This window comes from Protomyctophum bolini, assembly GCF_963924005.1.
Source record: "Protomyctophum bolini genome assembly, chromosome: 1".
In the NCBI taxonomy this organism is placed as follows: domain Eukaryota; kingdom Metazoa; phylum Chordata; class Actinopteri; order Myctophiformes; family Myctophidae; genus Protomyctophum; species Protomyctophum bolini.
This window is the reverse complement of record NC_137862.1, coordinates 3,344,714-3,355,406: the sequence shown is the minus strand read 5'-3', so window position 1 is coordinate 3,355,406 and position 10,693 is coordinate 3,344,714. Positions and strand designations below refer to the sequence as shown.

Genomic DNA, 10,693 nt, shown 5'->3' with positions numbered 1-10,693 from the left:
TTTACAGTCTTGACAGTTTTCTGAATTACCTCATGTTTCTGTATCAGTGGTGCTCAATATGTCATGTCAAGGACCCCAAAAATGATATGTAATTGGCCGCCGACCCCCATCTGAAAATATGTTATTCCAGGAACCCCTCAGAAGCAAAGATTTTAGTTAAAAACGTTCGCTCTGAAATAATATATTCAAAGAATTGCGCCACATTTTAACGATTCACAAAGATTGCAGACCTACAAGCTCGTAGATCTGCTATTTTTCAACAGCTAAAGCGTAACCTAATGCTTAAAACACCAAAAGGGGTTAACGGTTTTAAATATTTCACTTCATGCAATACATCTTGAATATATGAAAGTTTCCCTGTTGCCCCACTGATAAACGGTGCTGAAGATACTGAACAATGGATGGAACATTCAACTATTTATTTGTAGGATACAAAGATAAACTTATTGGGTATGTTAATAAACACTGAAACTCAACGCGTGCCTTTCTCTTCATTGTGGCGCGGCTAAAATAAGTTATATTGGTCATTGTGTGAGGATTATAATTTTAATTATGCCTCGTGTCAGAAGATTGTTTATATTCAATGAATACTGTCATAAAACACTGAAAAGATCCACAACGTAAATTTACATTCGTGCTTAATTGCTGGATTAGCCTTGACGCAGGTAATGTGTCAAGTGATAATTTAAATGTTATAATATAAGTTAAAAATACAATTTCAAAAGGCATTCATTTTTGCAACTGCATTCACAGCTAAATATGTAGTGCTGGTTTTAAACGGTCACAAAGAATTAAATATTGAACGTGGTTTACACAGAGTACACCACATGTTCTTCAAACTCATCGGCTGGCAAAACAATGTATATCCACAGCACTTTTTGAAAACACTCAAAATCCATAGACCATATTGAAAAACAAGAAAAATAGAACCGTTACAGGCAAATGGTTGACGGTTGTGTGAAAGAAAATCTACATTCATAACTGACTAGTTTAGGCTAGTTTCACATTTGGTACAATTATACCGGCCAGGCGCTAGCCCCTTCTGCCTTTCACTGGTGACGTCGTGTGGCAGCCAAGTCTATGGACTCTTAATGTTTGTTATTGTGTTATTAATTGTATATAAATCAAGATGTATCACACGGTCTCACGCCATTACGTCAGTGTCCTGAACAAACATTACAAGTCCATAGACTTGGCTGCCATTAGATTTCCGTTAAGTGCTCTAAACAAACATTAAAAGTCCATAAACGTGTGCTCTCTAAACAAACATTACAAGTCCATAGACTTGGCTGCCATCGGACGTAATCTCAAAAGACAGGCATTGGAGGGGCTAGTGCCTCTCAAAAAGAAAAGTCAGATAAAAGATTTACTGTGGATGCACACACATCTATCAAAACAGTAACAAAACATGCCTAAATTACAGGAATCAAATATTACTACATTTCCTTTTGTCTTATTAACACATTATTACACTGTTTCTCAAAGTAAGGTCTGGGGACCACGAGGGGGTAACTCTGAGAGTGTACAAATAGGACCAAATGGACCCTATTTGTACACTCTCAGAGTTACCCCTCGTGGTTCCATTTGTTCCATAACATTATCATAGCGTTATTTCCACTCCGGATCAGAAAGCCAAAAATGGTATTGGTCCCAGCAGGCTACATGAGTGAACACTGAGGATTTTACAGTGCACGCACTGTGGGGTCGCAGAGATTACACTGAGGATTTTACAGTGCACGCACTGGGGTCGCAGAGATTACAATAGCAGATCTACAAGCTCATAGCGCGCCACCGAGTGGCTCGCTACGAGCTTGTAGGTCTGCTATGTATTAAATGGGAGGTCTGTGGTCTTAATGTTCAGAATCACCTGGTTAAGTATCCATCAGAGGCATACTGTACAGTCTCCACATCACAGATTGTCTGCCACTCTTTGCCAGAACAGTGACATCATGTCTGGCTTTGGGGACAATTTGCGGCCTCCTCTGTGGTTAAAATTAAACCAGCATGTGACCCCTCCCCCCCCGGTGGCCACAGCAGAGAACTGACAGGAGCCGCTCACAAACCCAGATGTTTAACCCCAGTTGTAGAAGTAGATCTTCTGCCAGACGGGGAGGTAGTCCATCAGAGGCCCTGAAACATAGACGAAGAAAAGTATTAGATCTTCTGCCAGACAGGGAGGTAGTCCATCAGAGGCCCTGAAGCATATACAAAGACAAGCATTAGACCTTCTGCCAGAGGTAGTCCATGAAGGCAGGCCTCTGTCTTAAGAGGGTCTTAAGACCCTCTGCGTGATTGCTACTTACGTGCCATAAGTCCTACACCTGGTACATGATCAGCCAGCAGTCGGAGTAGGAAGAGGATCTTTGTCCTGTGGGTAAAAAACAAAAACAAATGTGTTGATTGATTGAATACTGTATACATTTTTTGTTCAAAGTGATCCACTTTGGGCAATAGTGCTATAAATAATAACTGGGATAGAAAGAGTGTGAGTATCTTACTCAGAGTATCTGTCATAGAAAGGAGAGCGTAGGAGGTAATAGTATCTTACTCAGAGTATCTGTCGTAGAACGGGGAGCGTAGGAGGTAATAGAGTATCTTACTCAGAGTATCTGTCGTAGAAAGGAGAGCGTAGGAGGTAATAGTATCTTACTCAGAGTATTTGTCGTAGAACGGGGAGCGTAGGAGGTAATACAGCAGCAGGAAGGTTCTCCTCCTCATCTCACTGCGTTCCCAGCGGTTGATGAACTTGGTTTCATTGAGCAAAGCGAAACTGGAACAAAACAATAGCTATTTTCAGCATGCAACCAAGTGTAAAATCAGGCATCACGACACCATCAAGGCCCGTTGACTAAATTCAGTCGACTAAATCAACTGTAGATTTAGTCGACTAAAATCTAACAAAGCACAGCTCTGTGCAGGCTTTAGTTTCGATCCAATTATTAGTTTTGTTTTACCCCCTCGTTATTCTAGTGATAAAGTAATATAATGACATGTTTACCTGGAGAGGTCCATGACGCCAGAGACCAGCCAGGGCTTCCAGGAGCGTTTTCCACACAGTGCCAGGCACAGTACTGCACGCTTTACATTCAGGGAAAATACAAGACATGTGGACTAGAGGGCTTCTGTTCTGCCCCCACAGTGTAATGGTCATGTTTAGTTGTTATTGTGTGAAACAGCACCACCCTGTGGTACCTCAGGGTTACTTATTCTCTGGTTGCCATGCTTGCAATTAGACATTTCAGCTGCCTGCCTGCAGTCAGTCAGATCTCTTCAGCTCCAGTGTACTGCTGTCTGTGGCTTCTCTTGGGCTAAAAGCAATGTTGTGAGTAATACGTTTATGATGGCAGGTTATTTTATGTTGTTTTTTGTTATTTGCATTTGTACAGATGTATTTTACAATCAGTTTAAGCGATAAGTGATTTGTACTGTTTGTTTGACACATGCTTTCTGTATTGTAACAGCAATTTGGAAATGTTTTATTTTGTTGTTACAGTTTCACAAATTGACCAGTAAAACTTCATAAAGACAACGCCTTCTCTGTGGAGTTTGTTGGGAGATGTTTAGCTGGTGGGATAGCTAGCATCCTCTGCTAGTGAGGCCTACACAGCTTCTAGCCGTGGCACCCTAGGGTACCTTGACCTCACAATACTTTATCAACTTTAGGCCCTCGATACTTTGGCTCTGTACTTGGTCTGCTCATTTTACCCCCAAACTCTTTGCAGAAAATAGCCGGTGTGCAAGCTCAGAGCACGATGCGTCGTGAGCTTGCAGATTGGTAATCCTTCGACTAATTGAATACAGATGCTAGGGTTCAAGCAGGGGCTAGCTATGTGAAAAGAAAAAAGATCCTATCATTTGTAGTAACTAACTCTGTTGAAGACCCCGTGGTTTATGTGAAGGATACAGTGTGCAAGCGGTCGTCCAATGTATACCGACTCAGCGATGGTCTCATAGAGGCTCAGATCTGTTTTGTTGAGCTCATCCTTGAAGCTGCCGTCCCTCGTGCTGTCCTGACCGGGCGCTGCCCACAGTCTGGCCTGCAGTGTGGAGCCAGCAGTGCCCAGATGTCTCATGACCCGCCCGGAACGATGGCCCACGAAGCATGGATCACTCTGCACGTCTTCATGGCTGTCCTCTGAAACATGAAGAGCACAGAAACATGGCTGTCGTCTGAAACATGGACACAAGCACAGAGACATGGCTGTCATCTGAAACATGGACACAAGCACAGAAACATGGCTGTCGTCTGAAACATGGACACAAGCACAGAGACATGGCTGTCATCTGAAACATGGACACAAGCACAGAGACATGGCTGTCATCTGAAACATGGACACAAGCACAGAGACATGGCTGTCATCTGAAACATGGACACAAGCACAGACACATGGCTGTCATCTGAAACATGGACACAAGCACAGAGACATGGCTGTCATTCTGAAACATGAACACAAGCACAGAGACATGGCTGTCATCTGAAACATGGACACAAGCACAGAGACATGGCTGTCATCTGAAACATGGACACAAGCAGTTTGATATTTCTGCTGTGTTCCTTCTAATGAGTACTGACCTCCGTTAGAGAAATCTGCCTCTCTGTCCAGCGGGATTATAGGAGGAGACGTTTGGATGCCAGATTTGTACCATAGAAGAAGAACGAAGCGCAAAATTGTTCTAGGAAAGAATATGGACAGAAAATGTATTTAAAACAGAGCTTGACACTCACAACATAAAGCATAAAATGACTCGTTAGTTCTTCTGGATCTCTTGTCCACTAATCCCTCCCTAACGTTTTAGTCTAGTTTCTGACAAAATTGTCAATATACTGTAGTCATCATAGTTCTAGTGATTGTAGCTATTAGTAGGTAGTCGATTAAGCAATATTACACGAGATGGTGTGCTTTACTGTGATTATTGGTCTGAGAGTGCCACTAATCCAGGTCGGTGATTCTCAACCACTGGTGGTACGTGGTACGAGAAATCTTCGTACCACATGTGTGTGTGTTATTAGCCATAATTGTGCTCTTGTCCTTGTTATGAAGAAGCCATACTTTGCCAGTTGGATGAGTCCGATGACCATCCAGCGTCCAGTCTCGCCCCACAGCTTGGTGGAACCCATCTCTAGGAACACCTCCACGTACTCCAACACGGACAGCCATGTGAGCAGCCTCTGCTGAGAGAGAGACTGGAACACAACAGAAAGAGGATAGTGGAATTTAATGTTAATGGCCCGATGAAGTGAGCGGAGGTGATGCAACTCTCTAAAAGAAGGCTCTGGGTTTGTTCACTCACCATATCCAGGGAGCATCTGAGCTTTTTGCGCAGAATGCCATCATTAAACAGCACCAGAAGGTTGGAGGCCGAGTACACTGTAAAGCAACGCAATAGGAAAAGGACTATATGTCAAAAACAAGCCCAATAATAAACTGAACTGAACTGACACCATAATACTGCTATTTCTCTATAGGAGAATGCAGTGGTGGCATTTTCTGGTTCCATCGTTCCAGACACAATTCATTTTTTCCCCTAGAGATTTCCATAAACATCTATATAAATTGTTTTAACTCATACACTGCCAAATCTATTTCTCCCCTGCTCTTTTTTAATTTCTTACCTTTTCAGTGTTTTTAATAGTAAAACTATACAGCTTGAATTTGGAGTTATCAAGTATTTTACCAGCCATCTCATGTGTGCCGAATATTAAAGAATTAAACTTATTACTTTAATAAAATGTAGTTAAATTATTATACTTAATGATACTTAATGCACACAAACTTAACACACACACACGTCAAGGTGTACTGCGTACTTACCCAATTCTGAAAGCTCGTGGGAGTCTGCAAATCGACCTGCAAAATAAGATGACATTATTGTACATTGCAGATAAATGTCATGTGATACACATTATACAGTAAAGGCAGCTAAAACAACTTTTAGCTGTTAGTCATAGTTGACTCTTGATAGTTTAATTGCTCTTTTTAATGAAAATAAGTACAGTACAGCCCACGGCTAAAGAGTTAACAGTCCAATCTTGTGGCATTCTAATTTGTAGCTGTGTGTACTTGCACAATAATGAATTACTGTGACTATAAAACTTTTCATATAGTGTTCTTCGAACATTGGACAGATGTTACTGCAAATCATGTCAACAAATCACGTCAATGTGTTTGTTGCCTTCTAAATGCCTTCTAAATCAGCAAACAGTTTTATGAAAAGACCTAAAGAAGTTGTACCATGCAGAGTTTGCAGACCATGCTGTATTGATATTGGTACCATAAATAACAGGCAAACATTGATCAAAATAACAATTCTACATTCTCTAATTGTGTCGACGCATTGTAAAATAACTTAAGTATTAGTAATGCAGATGTTTAACAACAATAACAAACTATCACAATAATATAGAGCTAACTTGTTAACTAACCAATATCACCTTTCAAAATGTCAAACGGGGAATAGGCACCGGTTCGCTCAAGTGCCAAGAAGACTAGAAGAGTCAGGTTACACACAGACAGTATAACTAACCTGATAAGGCTGATATCAGTCGGAACACCGTGGTACATTTACATTACATTTACTTTCCGTGGAAAGTAAGTACAGTACAATTTTTAAGGCATTTTACTGTACTGGAGTATTTTCCAATTTTTTATACTTTTTACTCCACTGTCTGCAACACAATTATTTGAAAACTTGAGTTATTACTAGTTAGTTACTTTGTATATTTTTGATTATTACAAAATATACCACTTTGGCTATTTGAAAATAGCCGATCTACAAGCTCACACTGGACATTTTATAGTACACACTACACAATGATACCATGACTGTGTGAAACGGGACACAGAACTTGTACTTCTGGTTGAGCTCACCTGCTATGAGGTAAGACAGAGTTCGGACGGTGCTCTCTAGGTGAGCTGTGGCTGAAGGATTCTTCCTCACAAACTCACTGTAGCGCTCATACAACCGACTCACTTTATCCATGTACACTTTGGACATTTTAACGTCACTACGGAACGAGCGCACATCGGCTCCTTGTAGTTTAATGAGATGTCTTTAAAGACTTAAATTGTGAAAGCTTTAAGTCGGAATGTTTTCAGGGTGCTTTCAGCGCGGAGCTTCTCGCGGAAGCCATAAAAACAAAACATCCGGCGTGTTGTTTGTTGTCCTGCAGTGAAATGCTTCCCGAAGACCCGCGTGTGAAATTCAACCACAGTTCCGGGTTTGGTTTATTTGATGTTTATTTTATTTGATCTCTGTTCATGACTCAGATTGAATCTTTTTTATTACTCTGTGTGTGTGTGTGTGTGTGTGTGTGTGTGTGTGTGTGTGTGTGTGATCATTTAACCAATAATTAATTATGTTATAATTTAATCATTATCATTTGGTTATTATAACTCGGCCTCTAGAGTCTATCATTTTGTTTTAAAATGCTAATCTTGGTCATGGGTGCATGGCATGGCCGACTTGGTACTTTAGCCTAGGGGATATTTCTCATGCTATTTTAACAGGCTTAAAAATCTTGCAGGAAAAATGACAATTGGCTGGGTTTCTTCTCAACAACACCCCGTTCACTGTGAATATAGATATTCCGTGCATAGATGTGCCACGCAATGGTAGGCCTGAGCTCCTGGCCTGGTATGGTAGGCCTCAGGCCTGAGGCCTGGTACGTATGATAGACCTCAGGCCTGAGGCCTGAAATTTCACCTCTGAAATTTAATTTATTAATACCGTATTTGGACGTCATCAATATGATATCGGTCTTTTCCAAATATGGAGTCGGGGACATACATATGTCCATATTTTGGCAAGTATTTGGGGGACATAAATATGTAACATATATATATATATATTATATATACAGGTGAACTACATGCTGACACACTACAAACGCACACAGGTAGGTGAGGATTCTCAACACCGTTACCCTAACACTGCACCATACAGTCGCTGGATATAAGACAGTTTCAGTCTTATCTTAAATACAAACACAGGTCTGGAGACCTGCAGTTTGCATTGTGCAATGGATGGCCGCCTAGACACCGATCCGTACCTGCTGGGATCGGGCCACGTAATCCCGACATCCCACGACAGATCGGCCGGCACCAAGAGGGGATCCGATGAACTCTTTTCTTCCTGCTTAACCAGCGGACCCTATATCGTGAGCTCGCCCGACGGCAACGACTGCAAAAAGAAGTTCAAAGGAGGCGTCCGGAGCCCCTGCATGCCGTCGCGCGTCGTCCACATCCGCAAGCTGCCCGGCGACGTCCACGAAGCCGAGGTCATCGGGCTCGGCCTGCCCTTTGGCAAGGTCACCAACCTGCTGATGCTGAAGGGAAAGAACCAGGCCTTCCTGGAGCTGGTCAGCGTGGAGTGTGCACAGGCCATGGTGAGCTACTGCTCCTCTGTCGTCCCCGTCGTCAGGAACCAGCCCGTCCACGTGCAGTACTCCGTCCACCAGCGTCTCCAGACCGACGACGACTCCCCCGGTCAGGCGCGGGCCCAGGCGGAGCTGCAGGCGGTCGGCGCGCTGCAGGGCGGATGGAAGGGAGCGGTGCCGACGGAGCCGGGGAGCATGTGGGAAGCCAACCCGTGGAACCACCAGAGCCCCGTCCTGAGAGTCATCGTGGAGAACCTCCTCTACCCCGTCACCCTGGACGTACTGCATCAGATCATGTCCAGGTTCGGCACCGTGCTGAAGATCGTCACCTTCATCAAGAACAACCAGTTCCAGGCTCTGGTGCAGTTCGCAGACAGAATGGCGGCCCAGAACGCCAAACTGTCCCTGGACGGCCAGCACATCTACAATCAGCTGATCAGAATCGGCTTCTCCAAGCTCAGCAGCCTCAACGTCAAGTTCAACAACGACAAGAGCAGAGACTACACCCGGGCGAACCTGCCCACGTTCGAGTCCCAGTCCTCCCTGGACCACCAACACCACCAGGCCATGGCGTCTGCCGCTGCCTTCGTTTCTCCGGGGATCTTCTCGGCATCTCCTTACGGCGGAGCTCATCACGCCTTTCCCCCGACGTTCACCTTCCAGCAGGCAGCGGGTCTGCCGATGCCTTGTATCTCCGGCACCTTGGCGTCTCATGGTAGCATGGCAGCCGCCGGGGGTCACCACGTGCTGCTGGTCAGCAACTTGGACCCCGAGCGCATTACGCCACACTGCCTGTTCATTCTGTTCGGCGTGTATGGCGATGTGACGAGAGTCAAGATCCTGTTCAACAAAAATGAGAATGCTCTGATCCAGATGTCTGACGACACTCAGGCACAACTAGCTATGAGTCACCTGAATGCGCAGTGGCTCCACGGCAGGGTCATGCGTGTGACCTTGTCCAAGCACACCGCAGTGCAGCTGCCCAGGGAGGGTCAAGATGACCAAGGCCTCACCAAGGACTACAGAAACTCAACACTGCACCGCTTCAAAAAGCCAGACTCCAAGAACTACGCCAACATCTTCCCTCCCTCCGCCACACTCCACCTCTCCAACATCCCGTCGTCAGTGACGGAGGATAAACTCAGAGCGATGTTTGCTAGCTCAGGAGCCACAATCAGGGCCTTCAGGTTCTTTCCGAAGGACCGCAAGATGGCCCTGATCCAGATGGGCTCGGTGGAAGAGGCACTCGAGTCACTGATCGAGTTCCACAACCACAACCTGGGAGAGAACCACTGTCTCCGAGTCTCCTTCTCCAAGTCCATCATTTAATGTGAAGTCCTCCCAAGCAGCAGCCGAGAAAACAAACTGAAATTCAGCCCAGGTCTCCCTCCTGTCCCTTCCTTGCTCTCACTGAGACCCGGATTACAGCAGATAACACCTGCTACCCCTGTGGCAGGACCCTATACCCAGCCCTCAGGTCAAGATGGTTACTTATATACTCCAAGTGGAGTTCCTGTGTTTCTAATCGTTGTCATAGTTCTACTCCCACATATGAATTCCATGCTATCCTACACAACTTGTCCCTCTTTCCATCATTCGTCCCCCAAATGCACATGGGTAATTCTAGGAAGAGCTAGATTCTCTTGCCAGCTTCTTTCTGGAATATGGCATCCCTACAACATTACACTGGATGACTTCAACCAACATGCAGAGACATGTTGTTAGTATCATGTCTTCATTTGACCTCTCCCTAATCCCTATCCCCTACTAATAGAGCTGGTGGTGTACTGAACCTAGTGTTCTCTAAGGCCTGCTCTCCCTCTAATCTCTGTTGCCCTATCATCTCAGATCACCACTTCAATAGCCTTCACCTCTCCACTCTCACACCTAATCCTACCAACCTTTAATCGGTCTCTCTCTACGTTGTCCTCAGACGAACCCTCCATTGGTGTCTCCAGTCATCTCGGTTGTCCATACATCTGGCCAGCTCATTTGTGCTTTCTACACGTCCACATAGGTAGGTGTGGGACGTCCTCTCGATCGATGCCCGTGTGTTGGTACTTGGTTCCCACAGTATACAAGCTTTTTGGCCGGGAGTTCTTGGTGTCGGGGGCAGTGGCCAGCTAGTCTCGTCCTCCTTTACTGCTGTCTTCTCTGATACACTTTGGTAATGCTCCATACAGACGCTTGTTGGTGATGTGCTCGTCCTGGTTGGTGTTCAGTACCACTCGACAAAACCCCTCCTCTCTAGCTGTCCTCTCTTCTGTCCCCTGACTCCCCCCTGTCTGCCAGGTTATCTGAAACCTTCTCCCTCTC

At 44.7% G+C, this 10,693-nt stretch overlaps 2 protein-coding genes across 2 annotated transcripts; one reads left to right on the top strand and one right to left on the bottom strand.

Annotated features, from left to right (window-relative positions):
* Nucleotides 1-1,810: 1,810 nt before the first annotated feature.
* Nucleotides 1,811-7,114, bottom strand: pex16 (peroxisomal biogenesis factor 16). The gene is made up of 10 exons (XM_080788154.1): nt 6,870-7,114; nt 5,814-5,849; nt 5,293-5,369; nt 5,052-5,185; nt 4,574-4,674; nt 3,905-4,135; nt 2,999-3,071; nt 2,651-2,770; nt 2,304-2,368; nt 1,811-2,130 (listed from the first exon to the last, which is right to left on the bottom strand). Exons 1-10 carry the CDS (start codon nt 6,994-6,996, stop codon nt 2,072-2,074), a joined length of 1,023 nt encoding a protein of 340 aa, XP_080644280.1. The 5' UTR covers nt 6,997-7,114; the 3' UTR covers nt 1,811-2,071.
* A 906-nt stretch (nt 7,115-8,020) lies between these two features.
* On the top strand, nt 8,021-9,706 carry LOC308328582 (polypyrimidine tract-binding protein 1-like; the record flags this gene model as incomplete). Its single annotated transcript, XM_080782521.1, has 1 exon — nt 8,021-9,706. One exon carries the CDS (start codon nt 8,021-8,023, stop codon nt 9,704-9,706), a length of 1,686 nt encoding a protein of 561 aa, XP_080638647.1.
* Nucleotides 9,707-10,693: the final 987 nt, after the last annotated feature.

What these genes read in the sequence shown, in the direction of transcription:
- pex16 (XM_080788154.1), bottom strand. Translation starts at nt 6,996, where the DNA reads ATGTCCAAAGTGTACATGGATAAAGTGAGTCGGTTGTATGAGCGCTAC. An exon ending in TCTGTCTTACCTCATAGCAG is followed by an intron (nt 5,850 to 6,869) that starts GTGAGCTCAACC and finishes CTTATTTTGCAG; the next exon opens with GTCGATTTGCAGACTCCCAC. An exon ending in CCACGAGCTTTCAGAATTGG is followed by an intron (nt 5,370 to 5,813) that starts GTAAGTACGCAG and finishes GTTGCTTTACAG; the next exon opens with TGTACTCGGCCTCCAACCTT.